Source organism: Eumetopias jubatus, unplaced genomic scaffold (genome assembly GCF_037043125.1).
Source record: "Eumetopias jubatus isolate StellerSeaLion01/CBP00866 unplaced genomic scaffold, mEumJub1_p1.0 scaffold_2, whole genome shotgun sequence".
Lineage (NCBI taxonomy): Eukaryota > Metazoa > Chordata > Mammalia > Carnivora > Otariidae > Eumetopias > Eumetopias jubatus.
The window spans coordinates 109561526-109579961 of NW_028274808.1; the positions used below are offsets into that span (position 1 = coordinate 109561526).

General features: G+C 36.7%; 1 protein-coding gene across 6 annotated transcripts in view; it reads right to left on the reverse strand.

Moving 5' to 3' along the window:
- Positions 1–18436, reverse strand: part of ANK2 (ankyrin 2) — a 318287-nt gene that overhangs the window by 109114 nt on the left and 190737 nt on the right. For all 6 annotated transcript variants that reach the window (XM_088021069.1, XM_088021067.1, XM_088021068.1 and 3 more), the window contains 5 exons: positions 15268–15366; positions 9522–9719; positions 7023–7121; positions 6758–6856; positions 1572–1670 (listed from right to left, as the gene is read on the reverse strand). In XM_088021069.1, the coding sequence (XP_087877195.1) occupies positions 1572–1670; positions 6758–6856; positions 7023–7121; positions 9522–9719; positions 15268–15366 (594 nt within the window). The remainder of the gene's footprint in view (positions 1–1571; positions 1671–6757; positions 6857–7022; positions 7122–9521; positions 9720–15267; positions 15367–18436) is intronic.

The window sequence follows — 18436 nt, forward strand, 5'->3', positions numbered from 1 at the left end:
AGAAGTTTTTTTAGGGCAGTAAAACTAGTCTGCATGATAAGGATGGATACATGTCATTATACATTTGTCCAAACCTGCAGAATGTGAAACACCAAGAGTGAACCCTAATGTACACTATCGATGTTGGGGGATTATGATGTGTCAATATGTGTTCATCAATCATAACACGTGTACCACTCTAGTGGGGAAAGCTGATAACGTGGGAGCCTATGCACGTGTGGGATCAGGGCGTATATGGGAAGTCTCTGTAACTTCCTTGCAATTTGCTATGAACCTAAAACTGCTCTTAAAAAATAGTCTTGGGGTGGGGGAGAAACAAGAAAAACGCCAAGGCTGGGAAGAATACAGTTTGAACAACAAAAGCTCTAAATACATAAGAAAATAAAATATCGATGATGATTACCAAAGAACATTAATTACACTACTCACACAATGGATAAAAAGGCAGATAAAATCCAAAAGGAAAAGGCTAATATCAAGGCTGCCCATGTTTCACTGGATTTTTCATGAAAATCTGTGGCAAAAATGCTATTAAATTCATAGAGTCAGAGAATGTTAATAAACTCTGGAAAGGAGTTTCAAGGCTTCTAAGTCCAACCTTTATATTTTAATGATAAAGACCTAGAAGTGCAATGACTTGCCTGAAATGACAATGTGTAGGACTCTAGCTGGATGCTTTCATTCCAATATAATACCATTTCCAAAAGGGAGTCATGATGGCACAATTCAAGCTGAAGTGAGTTCTAGCCCAGGTACATCAAGTATTGAAGGAGACAAAGTCTTCAAATATCCTACGAGAATCCCAAAGATGCTAATACAAAAGGTAATGGAATGATGTGGAAAAGGAAACTGAAGATATAGTATATTGATAAAAATTACTAGTATATTCAGTGTAGAGGAAGAAGGTGAAAAAAAGCAATTGGAAAGTGAATTAAAAAAAAAAAAAAAGGAAGGAAAAACCAACCTGTAAAGGCATAGAAGCCAATCAGAAACAAGAGAATCTGATCAAGTAATCTCCAGGGCCAAAATTCTATTTTGGAATAACAGAAGAGCAGAATGTCTAACTATGTAAAATCAGAGTAAGAAGAAAAGTAGAACTCATTATAGAAAGGAAGAAAATAAAACAGATAAAGGTACAACATTAAAACTTTGAGTGTAATTGTTTTTAAGTAACTAGTAAGTAATGTCTGCAAATTTGACTGGCTTTATGTTATGAAATCAATTTTAATATTCATAGTATCTCTATAATATAGGTCATTTTTTAAAAATTCATGAAAAGAAAAATACATGTAAAAATGTTTTCATAGGTTAAAAAATTACTGTTATTCAATGCCAATTTCTTAGATACTAAATTATATATTTTTTTCAAATGTCAATGTTTCTGAAATTGGGGTGCCTTTTATTGTGTATATTTACTATACCATTTCCTTTTCTGCCTGAAAAACTACTGAATTGATGCTTCCACTTACAGTCCATGGCATTTCTAAATCAGGGAAATGAAGAATAGCATTCTCTCTTAAAGATGGAACTCACATGCACAATACGAGAGAACCCCGAGCACCCGCACCTACCCTGGCTCTGGCGTCGACAAGGGCACCATTTCTCAGTAGGCATCGGACCACTTCGACCTGCCCTGCCCGGGCTGCCATGTGCAATGCAGTCTCCCCACGCTGCCAAGAAACAAAGCTCATTGAGTCATAAGGAAACCCACTGCTCTGTATGGTAAAGGATAAAAATGTGCCTTTTTGTGAAATTCAGCAATCAATCCAAAGGTTTAGGAAATCGATGAAAAGGCGTAATTATTTTATAATTATTTAGTCTGGAAAAATACAGTTTTGTATCTTCTCCATCTTCATAAGGACAAAACACATGTTTATTTCATTTCTTTTCAGTCCATGAACTTACCCAAATATCCAGCATACCCTGAGGTTTAACCTCATAGTCAATCTGGCATAACTTAAACTGCTTTAGGTGATATGAAATCCTCTTTTAGCCTTCAAACCTAAAATCTGTCATCGTCACATTTGACTATGTGATAACAACTTGATCCCATTTTTAAGGAGAAACTCTAGATGCCGAAGATCAGGTCAACACAGTGCAAAAAAATCATGTCATTTGCACCATACATAAGTCATTCCTTTTCAGAATTCAAAGTTTACTTCTGAAATAAACTATTTCACATTTGGATTTGTCTTTGTGATATAAGGCTAGACAATGACCGTTTACATAAGAAATCTGATTTGCCCAGGATGTCCCCCTATTATTAATGATCATATTCAATTATAGACAGTAACTTGAGAGAACTACCAAGAGATGAGTAAAGCATCTGTTAACAGTGTCATGTGTTGAGGTGGGTAGCCCTGGGCATCAGGTCATTCCTCAGGTATCTTCGTGCCACATCAAGATACAGCACACTGATCAGGAAATGGTAGCTTAAGCTGTAGCATGAAGGATGATGGTTAGATGAAAGAAATTTTGTCATTGAGAAGCCTGTTAATTACTGCCTGTAAGAGAGAAGGTTTTTGGTTTTGTTTTAATCAACGTATTTTAAACCCCATGTAGTTCTGAAGAAGGCAGGGGTTCATTCTTCCAAGCAATTTTACAGTTATTAAAAAAAAAACAAAACAAAAACAAGACACTGGAACAGAAATGATTACTTCTAGTCAACACAACTATTCTAGAAAATAAAGCTTATTTCAACCAAGGAAAGTAAACCGTCCCAAATCAGCTAAATTGATCTTGAAGTTAGTTGTGGTAATCGGATACTTCTAATTCCAGTAAATAATTTCTTCTGATTCCTTGCACAACTTAAGTTTGGTACATAGCTCATAGGTAATTTTTTTCCTAGTATCTGAGACTCATTCCTTATGAAGTTATGAAAAATTCATTTCAAATGATTTGATTTTGAAAGCATTAAACTGGACGTCTAATATTTTTTCTTTTTTGTTGATAATTAATTTATTTATCCTCTAATGGCCTTGTATAATGATGACATGTTTTGACTTTTGCAAAGTAAATATATCTGGAGTGTGTTGGCTTATAAAAATCACATTATTGGAGTAGCAATATTTGTCTTCAACCTTTGGGTGTATGGCAAGATTTTTCCTCTTTGGACAACCATGATTTCTAACTTGTTTTCTATATCACTTAAAACCTGTCTCTAAATAGATGAAGTTGAGGTGTAACTATTTGACAACAACAAAAAGCGCTCAAATCCTTACTCTAAGTCGTATAGAAGTATAGCAATTTTACTGAATTTTGCTAATTGCTAATAAAGACAAAAATAAATTTCTTTATAAGAAGTTAAGTCAAAGAGGCATCATGAGTACCTAGTTAATGATAGATTCATTATGTTTAGTTTACAAGCCAAACTTTATCAATAAAGGGTTTTTACAATGTAAAATGTTTCCAACACTAGTCTTAATATTTCCAGTATCCTTATTATATACTTGGAATGAGTTATTTTTATGCTATTTATACATTTGAAATCAATGAGTTAGCTATAAAACCTAATCTAAAGTATTAAATATTATAGTCAAAGTTATATATATCTGCATACACATATACATCTCTCCGATTTAAAGCAATGGTCTTGTTCAATCTTATTTAATGACTCTGGGGTAATTGATTTTTATTGTAAATTGTCCCTACCCTTTTATATTTATATTACCCTTGTTTATATATAATTATAAATAAAAAATGAAAGATATATTATAATGATATAAAATATATATAAAGATATTTTAGTAACTTCCATTTCTTGATTGTTGAGCACCTTGTCTTACTCAACACCCTTGTTTTCTTTATCTTAAGCTCTTTCACTTAAGTATTGGGGGAAATTTTAAACATGATATGAAGTGAGAACTTAGCCATAAGTCTATTGATTTTTATATGAGAAAACTTGGTAATACCTCACATTGTACTCTAGACAGCCCCAAAAGCGCTTAGTTTTCTACTCCCATGGTTGTCAATGAATACTTTGGATTATGGATGTATTACAACTGGTAGGTCAGCTTTCTAGGTTTTAGAGTGCATTTGTGAGCTTTCCGGAAGGGAAGCTTTGCAGTAGTAATATCTGCACATGATTGAGTTATTGGTACATCTCACACTTGGAGTGAATTTTGAGACGAAAACAAGACTGGCAAGAGAACGGGTATGCTCACATCCAAAGCAGGTACTAAATTTCATGCCCCTCTTCTCAGTTGTTAAAACTGATTTTGCCGACAGCTACATTGACTTCCACTTTGGCTGCGTCAGTTGGAAAGCATCAAAGCACAACAGACAGCATTGCATTCAAAAATGCAACATGATTTCAGGCAACACACAAAGGCTCCAAAGGTGGGGTACTTTGGGGTCAGGAAATGACCAACTCTGACACAGCAAGCAGGCAGTAAGTGTTCACACAGTTTCTTAATCAACCTGCACAGAGTTTTGGATCCAGTGGCTATATCCTCATGTCCTGAGAATGTACAAGTTCATAGGCATCCCACTGCTAGAGATAAATTAAATTCCTCTAAATACAGGGTTGCCAGATTTAGCAAACAAAAATATGGGATGACCAGTTAAATTTTAATTCCAGACAAACAATGAATAATTATTTTAGTATAAATATGTCTCAACTACTGCACAAGACATACTTATACAAAAAAAAATTTGTCATTTATCTGAAATTCAGATTTAACTGGGAGTCCTGTATTTTATCTGGCAACCCTATATATCTACATGGTATCTGCTCCCTGAAGAACATATAATACAAAAATAAAAATGATCAAACAAAAAACAATTAGGAAATATCTTGAGGAGAGGATTACATTAGCAAGTGCCTCTCAAGTATTTGTTTTGAGGGGACTGAAGAGAAAGAGTGTGTAATAGACAAATGAGAAGATAAAACAAAGTGAACTTTATAATGAGTGGTAGGTAGAAGTTAAGTTTGATAAAGCAATTACAAAATTTGGGAGTCTTTACGAACCTAGAGGATGTAAACATTTTTATTGTTTTAATTGATATTTTATTTATTTTTAAAATCTACAGGTAGCCTATATTGCTCTTTTTTTTGCAGAAGGGGGAGCATATGAATATGGAGTAAATCCATAACCATCAAATGATTTGGAATTGGCCAGTTAAAAGCCAAGAGTGGCGACAGAATCACGCAACCATTTCGTGTGGATTTTCTTTAATGATTGTACCAAATTCTCCCCTCAAAAATATTAACCTAGGGGATTTCAATAAAGTATCAGATAGAATATTCTTGTATATGTTGCTGTTATAATATGATAACATAATTTAACACAGTATCACCATTGCACCTTGATCCTGAAGGCAATGAAATACAAATAAGGAAAATACAGTATAGTGGGAAAGTATACAGAGTACTTTTCTTGAAAGTTACTAGTTCGTACCACTATCAGTTTAAAAAAGAGATGTGGTCATCATCTCTGCACAGTAAAAGGATGATGTTGATTTCTTTTAAAGTTCTAAGAAGTGACTAGAAGTTCAACTCAAACCGGTATGTTTTGAAATTACTCTTATCCTTAATGGAGTCATTAAAGATTAGTGTATAATAATATTCCTTTAGGATCCATAAGCTATAATTAGGGAAACAAGCAGAATATATTTCAATTATTTAATGGTTTTATGCTCCAATTGTGAATTATATAGAGAGTATTAAATAATACTTAAACCAGATAAATTAATTTCACATGGATTTTGTCCATGTATCAGAAACTTTAGCACAGAAACAATGTGTAAAATGCAAAGAAATGAGAATGTGAGAGGGAATACAAATGAAAAGTGACATTGAACATTCTATTTCACAACTCACTTGGAATGATACAGCAAAATTTAACAATAGTCAATCACTTGCTTTTGAAAATATGACTCAATAATAAGCACTGATGTTTATTTGGGGAGAGTTATTTCTATTGCATACTTAAAAAAAAATCTCAATATTCCAGTTGTCCCTGTTGAGCTTCAAATACATGACTATATCTTGTGCACAGTAAGGAGAAAATTTGCATTAAATGATCAAAGTTTAAGGGAGCAGACTCCAAGAAAATGAAAGAAATAATAAGGAAGTTGGAAGTAAAAATCCTAATTTAAATTAGGTAGAAGAATTCTGGGATATCCAGTAGTTACTGGCAGAATAAAAGTTGTCTGGAGACTAACATTCATTTCAAGATATAGGAAAAAGTTTCAATGGTATAATTATTTCAGGTAAGAGAGGACTCCATCCACTCTAGCCAACAAAATCAAATCAAAATGAAAAATCAAGGTTAGAAAATGAAAAATCCATGTAATTGAAGGAGAGAGAATTTGGTATCAAATAGAAATCCCTCCTATGGGTCTATCTCTGGTTAACCATTTGCTATGATTGATGGTGGTACTGGCTTGACATGTTAATCAAAATTACCAGGAATACAATTCACTCAAGCAACTGGAATGAGTCCTTCAGATTTTATTTCAACCAATCCTTCATTCAAAATGTATCTTGTTTTCATAAATGTATTTCAGATGCATGTTTAATCCATCTGCACCAGGGAGCTGAAACAGCTTCCCCAACTCCCATTTTGTTTTCCTAACCCATTTCTTCTCAGTGAAGTTCTAGTGAGTACTTCAGTAACCTGGGATCATGGAGGCTCTGCTCAAAGCTCAGCCGCTCGCTTTGATGACATACACACAAACATCCCTACAAACAGCCATACTCTCTCTTCCTCTCGCTCTTTCTCCCTGTGGTTATTCTGACCCAAGCCATACTCACAATGTTAGTGACATCTGGAGAGGCTCCGTTCTGCAGCAGAAGGAGGACAATGTTCAAGTGGCCCATGAAGGCAGCCACATGTATTGGTGTGAGGCCAGACTGCGAAACAAAGCAACAGCAGTTTTACTCCTCTGCACCAGTGGGGGCTTTGGGGACTTCTTCAGATAAATAAGACTTGAGTGAAGAGGACAGAGGATGGGCGACAGGAAGGGGAAGAAGGAGTAGGAGAAGGAATGTTTCGGGACAAGCTGAAACATTGTTCTACCTCTGTGATAGCTTGGATTGAAGCCCCATATTTCACCAGCAGTTCCATGACTTTGATGCGGTTTTTCTTGCAGGCAATGTGCAGTGGAGTAAAACCATTCTGTGCAAAAGACAATCAAGTTAGTTGAAAACATGCAGAAACGATCCTCACACAACTCCATGCGGGCACATTGCAGGCAATAATGTTACATTCACGTAATGTTAACCATTTCTTCTGATGCTGTAGGTGCTGGGATTTGGAAAGAAAAGTGGGGGTGCGTTCCTGTAGGCACTGAACTTGGCTGCTATGTGGTGGACCTGTATATAATTCTTTTTGTGTGGTTATCAAGAAAAATAGAAGTAAAGAAAACTACATGGGCCTGCTCTGCAAAGAAGGAAAACTCAGGGGGCAATGATACTTTAGAAGTTCTAAGGTGTTTTCAAGTATACTGATGGGTTGGGTAATGAAATGGCTTGAAGGTGCATGGAAGATAAGCATGTATGTATCTGATGAAAGACCATTTCTTAAAGCCTACAAACTGTTGGTCTGTTTTACTTCAACACCCTACGGCCATGACAATAAATGTTTCGACAATAAATGTTTCAGCGTTGCTACCATTTTCTTCAGGGAGGGGGTGTTGTAAATTAGCAGAAATCATTATTTACATTAATAATTTTTCATATTCAGAAGTTATATATCTTCCATTAAGAATTTTTTGTAAGGAATTGTTGTATATTACCAGAAATCACTATGCTGATAATATTTGACATCCAGAAGTTACATTTCTTATGTTAAAAAGTTTTTATAATAAATGCCAATCAGATACATTTTATTTTATAAAAACGTGATTATTGGGGTGCCCGAGTCGCTCAGTCATTACGCCTCTGCCTTCGACTCAGGTCATGATCCCAGGGTCCTTGGGATCAAGCTCCGCATCGGGCTCCCTGCTCAGCGGGAAGCCTGCTTCTCCCTCTCCTGCTCCCCCTGCTCGTGTTCCCTCTCTCGCTGTGTCTTTCTCAGTCAAATAAATAAATAAAATCTTAAACAAACAAACAAACAAACATGATTATTAAGTTCCTGAATATTTTCAGGAGAATTTCTGGAATAACCGTAAGAGGATATCTCTCAGAGGCAAAGGAATGTGGAGAAGTCTCTAAGACATTTTTAACTCTCCAAACCAGGCAATGTATAGGAATTGGGGACAATTATATAGAAATTTGTTAACATGCTTAATCCTTATGTGTAAGTATTAAATTTTTATTTGAACAATGATCCCTACATATAGAAGAGTTATACCTATTCTGCCAGTTAGTTATTTTGCTTGTCCCAGTGGGGACTGATCATCAGTCAATATTTTTCTGTACTTCACAGTTCTCACGAAAGCATATTGTCTTACTTAACCTAATGACTTACTACTTTCCACAATGTTTGTTTAGTCATTTCCTATTTATGAGCTATGTAGAAAGCCAGACAAAAATGTATAGCACTCAAATGATTTTTAATTATGAAATTGTAATGTTTTCTAAGCTTATTGACCACTACCCAATTGAAAATGAGTATTTTCCTCCTTATGAGAAAATAAGTATCCTCTCATAATTACATATAACCCTAAAAGTATATTTGCTTCCTGGGCAATAAGGAATAAATGGATTTCAATGGAAAATTTTCTAATAAAACTAAGATCTTATTATTTAATAATTCTTATATCATTCTCTCACTTTAAATATTGTCTGAAGACTAATTTAAAGCGGCATTTACCATGTAAATGTATAGGATAAAACAATTGCTTTTAGTTTGAGAATCAGGAAACAAGAGCATAAATTAGTACATGCCTAATACTTCCACTGATTATTGTTAGAATGTAAGTGAAGCAAGGAAGATTTATTCAATATTAGACCTTGGGAAATACAGAGGCTGCTCTAGGGACAGCCTCATGTAGATTTCTCTTGAGCAATTCCTGGAATAATTTATATAAAATGCTTCCCAGAGCAGTAAGATGCTAAGCATCACTTTTACATTAGACTGTGTTTAGGGAATCAGGTCAATAAGGACATTCTCTAAGTGAACTCTATACAGGCTTACATTTTATCTTACATGGTCAAATCTATTCAGCACTTTAAAACCTTTTTTTTTTTTCCAAATAGAGATTAATGACATTCAACTTTTTCACACTTTTATTCTGACTCTATATAGAGGTGTTTAGAATTTATTTTATGATTTCCTATTTTCAACTTCTTTTTTCCATTTAAAATTGCTAATCACTCCAGAGGTTTCATATCTATCTGCAGCTCGCTAGTTGTGGAAACGTTACCTTGGTGTTTTCCTAAATCTGTCCTTGCTCACCATCATTTAATAGCAAACTGTGAAGGCATGAAGTAGGCAGGCTACTTGTGGGAGGTAACGAACTTAGCAGAATTAACTACAGATCTGTAACCATGCTTTGCTGGTGTGCCATTGGTCAATCACTGTGGTATACTTGTCCCATCTATATGCTGTTAATGTGGACTAGGCCAGGTTTACCAGGGCTCTGGCGTTTGGATTGGCTCTCTTGTCCAGAAGGAGTTTGGTCACACGGTAGTGGCCACAGTGTGCAGCAACGTGGAGGGCTGTCAGGTAGTCTAGGGTGACATCATCAACGGGCGCCTTGTGCTGTAACAGGTGCTTCACACATTCCACGTGGTCCCCCTGTGCAGCCATATGAAGTGGAGACAGCCCATTCTGCACATCAAAACAAAATGAAACCAAGTCCACATTTCAGCCATAACTTTCAGGTTGTAAAACACAGCAAAGTCAATTCTTGATTATCTGGCACAGTTGGTAGCAGAGGAAAAAATAATCTCCATTTGACATCTACATGTACAGTGGATTATGTGGGGCGCCGAGGGAAGCTAAGAGACCATTTAATTTCATAATTATGCTATTCTTAGGCAAAAACACAAATTAATATACCTTTTGTGAATAAATACATAGTATTGTGTGACAATTCAGATGGATCTCACAGTTATTAAGGCAATATTAGATATATAAAACAAGTGATAGCCGAGGCTTAAATTATTTGTATTCAATTCCATTCAATTAGTGTCTCTGCAAGAGTTTCTCTACTTCTAAATGGAGGAGGGTGAAGATGAAGGAGGAGCAAGTGGGTGCATGAGGGAAAGAAAGATATTTTGAGCATCTCTTAGATCCATGCTGCTCTGAAATTCTATGCTTCCTTTTTCCTATCATGAGACATGAATCGGACTTGGAGAAAGCAGTCAGCTAAGAGTTAGAAAAGTGTGAGGCAAATTTAGACTATGTGTCCCAACTTTTAAACTTTGAGGATAATATAATTTTATCCTCAGCGATACTGCCCAAAACAGCTCTAGTCTTAATTCTTAGAGAAGGTCAATAGCAGGGACACAAGATGGTAGGGTTGGGGCGCCTGGGTGGCTCAGTCATTAAGCGTCTGCCTTGGGCTCAGGTCATGATCCCAGGGTCCTGGGATCGAGCCCCGCGTCAGGTTCCTTGCTCAGCACGAAGCCTGCTTCTCCCTTTCCCACTCCCCCTGCTTGTGTTCCCTCTCTCACTGTCTCTCTCTCTCTCTGTCAAATGAATAAATAAAAATCTTTAAAAATAATTTAAAAAAAAAAGATGGCAGGGTAACTCACTGAGGATTATCAGTCTAGGTAAGACTCTTATTTTTTAAAGTTAAATAATTAAGCTGATAAGAAAAAAATATGTAAAATTAGGGAAGAAACTAAATTAGAAAACATTTGCCCATTTAAATGAGTGGAATATGGTCTTTTCTTAATAATCCATGCAAATAATGCAAATACAGTCTCTAGGAAGTAGTTGTTGTCCATGTGTCCAGCTTGGCAGTCATTACATTCAAAGAAGCAAAAACTGTGTCTGGATAAAAAGAAAGAATCTGCCAACGGCCCAGTATTTTCAACAAGGAGCGTGATTTCAAAAATGAAGGACAGCTAAAATCAAATACAGTAAAATCTTAATTGTAGTGGTTTGTGGGTGGTAGAAGTCTATGTGATTTTGAAATTATTAATACATTTTCTTGGTTTTTGAAATACTCTTCACTCATAATTATTGCTTTTATATTTAAAAAATTCATAAAATGAACTGAGAAAGAACAGCAGGTTGATAAGAAGGTATTTATGCATTGGGGGAAGATAGTATAAGGGCAAAGTGTAGAAGAAATTCAGGCCTTGGCAATGTTTGGAGGGTTGCGTGGCATGTTTCTCTGATATTCTATCAAACTTTAATGTTGTTTGATCCACTTAAAAGTTATGTGGAAAATAAAGTCTCCACCATTTAATTCTTTGTTACATTTTACAAATATTTGCTAAGCACCTACTCAAACCCTGATCAAGTACTAAGGATACAGCAGGGAACACAACAGACAGGGAACCCCTGTCTTCATTGAGGGTCACATTTTGGGTAGTAGTCAGACAATTCAAAAAGAATAAGAATTAAAATAGATAGTATGTTAGAAGGCCACCAGTGTGAAGAAGGAAACTAGAGCATAGGATGGCCAAGGGAGTTTGTGTATATGAGTGCTTTATGGATAGGCTAGCCAGAAATGGCCTCACTGAGAAGGTAAGTCTTAATGAAAGACATGATGACAGTAAGAAAGCAGGTCCTTGCTGATATGGGGGGAGAACATTTGAGGGTGAGGAAAAGCAAAGACAAGCATGTCATGTTGAGACCACACCCAGCATGACTGATGAAGAGTATGGAGGAGAATGAAGCTGAAGGCGAATGAATCAGAGGGGTGAATAAGGAAGGGAACTCAGGTAACAGACGTGCTAGTTTGAATAGAGTCTTTGACTTACACCCTGAGTGAGATGGGGGGTTTGTGGAAGGTATAGGACAACAGGATTACTCTGGTTTCTGTTGAGAATATACTGAACAGAGTTACAAGAGAAAAAGGGGGGCCAATTAGAGCCTCTTGCAATCATCCAGGTAGGGTTGATGGTAAGCAGGACCAGGGCGGTGTAATGAGACTGTTGAGAAGTTGCTGAATTATGAGATATTTTGAAGGAAGATGTGACAAGGTTTAATGACAGGCTATGAAGGGAGAGAAGAGCCAAGCACTGCATGAAGTATTTGACCTGAGAAACTGAAAGAATGGGATGGCCATTATTTGAGATAAGACTACAAGGGGATTAGAAATAGGGGTGGGGAAAATATCAGCAGCTGAGTTTTGAACTTACTAAATTGGAGATGCACAGTAAACATCTATGCAGCAATGGTGAGTTGACATCTACAATATAGAATTCTGGAGCTACACAGTTGTGTGTCATCAGTGTATAAGTTGTATTTAAAGACAAAACTGGATGAGATTTCTTAGTGGGTACAGATAAACAAATACACAAAGAGTGAGCTCTGGGGGTTCTAACATTCAGAGATCTGGGAGTGAAGAGGGAACAGGAAAGGAGACTGAGCAGAAGCGAAGACAGAGGGACGTAATTTATTTGAGAAGACAAATAAGGAAAAGAAAGTGTTTTGAGAAGGGAGGAGCAAGCAACTGTGTCAGATGATAGAAATAGGAGAGAGCGTAGACTGTGTGGGCTGAAACATGTAATTGGGTAGATAGGAAGATAGGAGTCTATAGAAATTCTCTCCTGATTGCTTCAATTTTTTCAGTGTTGTGGGAAGTGAAGACAAGGAAAAAAATCTAAGAAGTCTAAAGAAAGAAAAAAAAACATAGAATAATAAGGTAGCAGGGAACGAGAATAAATACACTTGGGAAATACACTGAATGTCAGGCAGCATTAAAGGCCAACTTGAGGTTAGCAATCATGAATTTAAAGTGAGCCCAGGCAGTATGGTTGGGTGTTTTCAGCCACCACACTCTGCTGCAAGAATGTGAGTTGGATTTAATCAGGGTAAAATATAGCAAGTGAGTATGAGTATGTCAGGGAGTGGTATGAATAGTTCTGTCGGGCAGAGGCGAGGGCATAAGGTGAATAAGGGATAATAAAACAATGGCTGATGGACCCGGGAGAATAAACACATTTCTGGAGTTGGGGTCCCAGAGAAAGGGGGCTGAAACATAGAAGCAGTGCTTGGAGAGGCAGAGGTTAGAACAGAAATTCCAGAGGGTTTACAGCTACCAAACTGAGAGGCCAACTAGAAAGATTATCTACTGCCCTAAGATCATTAAAGTCGTCATGAATTAGAATAGTGGTTGTAGAGAAGAGTCATAGTTGGCCATTTTCAAAAAATGAGGTAGAGTGACAACTAGATAGATGAATATTTGCTTCAGGAAGGAATAATGGATGATTCAAAACTGGGAGTTTTTATGAAAGGGGAAGAATAGTCTGGCATTAGGTGCTCATTCCACTCACAGGCTAAAATGGTATCACCTCACCAACCTGGTTAGTTCATCTTCTCTGTGGTCTTTACCCCGAACATAGCTCTACTTTTTGTTATTATCTCCTTATCTGTCTTACCCACTCAATGTCGAGCTTCTTGAACAAACAGATTGTGTATCAATTATCTTGATAGTTCCTTAGTGATCAGAACCCTGCCTGGCGCATTGTAGCTACTTACTACAATAGCTTTGTCTAAATTTTTGTTGTATTGAGGATGAATGACTGAATCAAAGTGGATATAATCATGCAGCTACAGACATTTTATGCTAGATCCTTACATATACATGATATTTGATATTATAAGAAGGCCAGTAAAAAAATTTCATCTCGGTAATCCATTGTCTTCATTAGTGACATGACAATTATAGGTGAACTCTGTAGATAAGATTATTTTATAGTTTGTGGGAGACCAAATCTGCCTATTCTCAATTTGGTAGATGCTTTTTATTGGTTGTAACATGACTGGTGAAATTTTGTTATTTCCATTTAAATTTCAATCAGTTTACTCAGTGCAGCTGGGTGGCTCAGTCAGTTAAGTGTCTGCCTTCGACCCAGGTCATGATCTCAGCGTTGAGCCCCATGTGGGGCTCGGCGGGAAGCCTGCTTCTCCCTCTCCCTCTGCTCCTCACCACCCCCCTCTCATGCTAATTCTCTCTCTCTCTCTCAAATAAATAAATAAAATCTTTTTTAAAAAAACTTTCTACAATCATCTCTGCATTACTCAGCCCAAAATGTCACATTTTAAAGATAAAACTCTACAACACTCATGGTATCTGTATAAGAATGAAAATAATACATCCAATTTGAAGTCGCCATTTCATGGCCTGTCGAGCACATTCTACAAATATTTTAAATGTGTGGGCTGGTTTTTGTTCCAAATAGTTTCAAATAAATATTCAATTAAAATGTTAAATTGAAAAAGATTTGCTGATGTTGGCTGTCTTATTTTTCTCAAGCTTAGTCTAGTTAGAGCATCAGTTGATACCAACCCTGCTCGGGGGTTATAGGAGAGGTGAAACACAGAGAAAATGTAAGAAGTGTCCTTTGTCTAAATTTTTGTTGTATTGAGGATCTGAGGGTTGCTGCATATCCCATTAAACAGTTCTGTGCGATTATCGTTTATTTGTGTCCCCTGATGTTTTTTGGCAACCCAAAGTATTGCTAGAAACTGGGGACTTGTACAGTAATAATGCTTGTAAAATATATTTTATAATGAAAACCTCCAACAAATCAGCTCCCGGTGGGGTTTTCAGTTAAGAGTTTTCTTCATGGTTGAGCATACTGATGACATAAGACAAGAAATGCTAGATGTACTGAGCCACAGAGAACATTATGCTTGTTTAATGGTTCTTTGTAGATGGCCTATCCTAAATTGTGCTTTCCATACCGCCTACGAATCCTAAATATAATCATCCAACACCACTGGTAAGTAATTCTTTTTACTAGTATTGCCTAAGAGATAAAGACTGGAGAGCTAAAAGACTATCTTGTATTGCTAATTGTGCTACTTTAAAAGACAACTTTATATGTATTTTATAGCATCTTAGAGAACCATAAAAGTACAAACCTATAGAATGTAAGAAATATTCTCATTTATATATAATACACTCATTTACATATAATAGAAATATATTCAAATGTCCACCTGTAGCAAGAGTAGCAGATAAAAACATAGGAAGAACCTGAAGGTATACAATCAATACATCTTAATTTTAATTTTGAATTTGTTAATTTTAAATAATTTTCAAACAGTTTGATATATATCCCTCATTCGTAGCACACAATTATTGAGGAACTAGAAAACGTTGGGCTGATGCTTTGATTTCAAGAACAGAGATTTTCAGAAGACTGGTTTAAAGAGGTCTTTAGATCCCGTCTTACCCCTAATAACCCACCTTAGTCCTTGCCAGCAAGGGAGCACCCCGTTCCAGCAGAAGCTCTACCACTTGGTCATGCCCACTTCTTGCAGCACAGTGAAGGGGTGTCAACCCATCCTGCCAAAAGAATTAAAGAATTAAGCTGGAGTTAACTAAAAAAAAAAAAAAAAAAAAAAAAAAATCAAGATTGTTTCTTTTGCCACTTCAAAGAGGTTTCCTGAACTCATTCCTACTGCCTCAATAGATCAGTAACAGAATTGCTACTAGTTAAATGATAGAGGAGAGTGAGAGAGAAAACAAGACAGAAATTTAGACAGAGAGCAAGACAGAGAAAAAGAAAGATAGGGATGAAATGGAGAGGGAGAGGGCAAGAGAAATCTCACGTGCGGAAGTTCATTGTAAAACATGCTGCTGGTCCTGTGTTTTCATATTCAGGAAGATGGAAAAGTGGAGTTTGTTGTAATTGTTGCACTTGAAAGCCCCACTTGCTTGTAACCACAACCCCGAGATTATATCATTAAACTGTTTTCATTTTGGTTGTCCTAATACAATTTTTACCCCCCAAATTCTTCTTAATCTAATCTGTCCATCTTTGATCTCTTGAATTGTCACTATTTTTATAAATCCTCCTAAAACGCTCCCTGTTGCTCATAGACATTTTTTTCACATTCTTCTAAAGGTTTCCACATATATTTTTCAATACAAACTACATAATTATTTCTCAGAGATAAAACTGGCTATTAACCATAATAGCATTAAAATGGTGTCAAACAAAATTATGGCCCAACTCTATGTTATGTTATTTATACAACTTTCTGACCTTGATATTTCTCAGGTAGTTTCTGATTCCAGAGCAATCCTCGAATTCCCTCTGTCTTTTGGATTTTATTTCTCTTTAGGGTGGCATGGTCAGAAAGGAGAGTGGGTGGGTAATATCAGGCAAAATGTAACAATGGCAATAAGTGAGAGAGAAAATGAAATTCTGAGTACAGAAATTAGCTCAAGATTTGAAGCTTACGGGGAAAAAGGTGGTCCTGGGGAAAGATGTTGAGAAGGTAGGTAGCAGTCAGAGAAAATGAGGGATGGTGAGCAGTTAAGAGGACTTCAAAAAGCTTCTGATTTATCCAGAACTCTAACAGCCTATCTTTTGTGTCTCTGTTACAACACTCTTCCTGTCCCAACATTCTGGGATTTCTACGCTAGGTATCTTCCCTTTACCCTCCAGATCCATGCATTACCTTTCTGTCCTCTGCTCCAAGTCTGACAGAAAAAGCTCTCTAGATCATAGGAGGGGGCTACCTTGCCCTCTGGCTTCTGCTTGGGTATGGGAAACGCAGCAAGACAGGGAAGCCACTCTGCAGAGGACCTCCTTAGCCTGGCTGTGTCTCTTTACCAAAGGTTATGCTCCATCCAAAGCAGCCTCGGCCATCCAGCTCTCTCCTTTGAAGTTCTGGTATCCTCCCTCTCACCTTTCAGGCCTGGGGTTGGTAATGAGCCCTGCTGTTGCTAGCTCCAGGGAGACTATACTCTCCCTTGTGCATTCCCTACAGTCCACCCACAATATTAGAAATAGATCCTTTAGATAGACTTATCTATCCTTTAGATAGACTTGATCATATTCAAATGATCAAATGTGAACGTGCTTTCTGTTTTCGGTTAGGACCTCGAGTTAGAATGATACTTTGCTTTGTTAAATCTACTTAGCTAGTACTGAGATACTGAATATCCAAAATAGACCTTGCAATTTGGGATATGTAGGACTTAGCATGAAAAGACTGCCTTTCCAGGAAAAAAAAAAGCTATTTAACTACTGTAGTTGGGATGCTGAGTTATTTTAAAGTTTGCCAGAGAGAGGCCTAAAAAAAGAAACTGTGCAGGCAAAGCGATTAAGATGATTATGCTTTTGTATCTTGATAGCATACTTTGTGGTGGAAGTACGGAGCATTAGTTGCTATTTAAGTTATATAACTATTAGATATAGCTTGACTTCTCAATCAGATTCTTGGTGGGGGCTTCATGGAGAAATAGAGTTTGAGAAATCCAACATCTCGAATGAAGGCATTACATGCAATGGTCCAGCATTTGGGCTCTGGAATCACAGAGACTCAGGCGTGAGTCTTAGGTCAGCCACCATGGATGATTCTTTCTGAGGCTCAGCTTCACAATATATAAATAGGGTAATTTTTCTTATCCCATTCAACTCATGACCTTGTTTGAAAGATGTGGGGACTCTGCCTTAAATCATTTTTAGAAAAGGTATTGTTTTTCTATGGAATACATGAAAGATTCATTGTGTAATCATGTTGAAACCTTCAAATACTCTCAGAATAACAATAGGAAAATATGAAGAACACTTAAATAAATCCATAAGAACATCAAAGAGTAATAACGATTACATTGATACTAAATCTGATGTCATTTAATTGCCCTTATAAAGGATATGGGAATTATATCAAATTCAGTTTTCCCAACATGCTCAATCTGAATAGATCTTAAATATTTTCTGTAAGTACAGTATCTCATTTTTGCCAAAAAAAATCTTTTTTTAAAAAACATTTTATTCATTTGACAGAGAGAGAGAGAGAGAGAGAGAGAGAGAGAGAGAGCAGGAACACAAGCAGGGGGGAGTGGGAGAGGAAGAAGCAGGCTTCCTGCCGAGGAGGGAGCCCGATGTGGGGCTCGATCCCAGGACCCTGGAATCATGATCTGAGCTGAAGGCAGACGCTTAAAGACTGAGCCACCCAGGTGCCCCCTCAAAAGAGGTTTTGTATCAAGGTTTTGTATTCAAGGACTTTTTTTTATTAACTCTTAGGGGCAATGATCTATTCAATATCTTTAACTTAAATACTTAAGACTGTATTTGAAGGTTACTTCCCCCATCCCCCAGAGTACCTTTCCTTGTTTTTTTTTTTTCACTAGAATCAGTTCATATCACACTATGATGTTGATAATAGGTTAGATAAAAGGTTAGATCAATCAAGAGGAGAGGGACACAACTTTTCCAGCTGGTAATCCACAGCATTAGCTTTTTACAACGATTTCTTTCCTTATCTTTTTCCTTCCTCCCTCTCTGCTTAGATTGTAGATGTTTCCTGAGGTCTGTGTATTAACACAGGCTCTGCTAATTACGACCCCGTGTGTCCTAGGTCAAGTTACATAACTCCTTTGAAAATCATTTTTCCCCTTG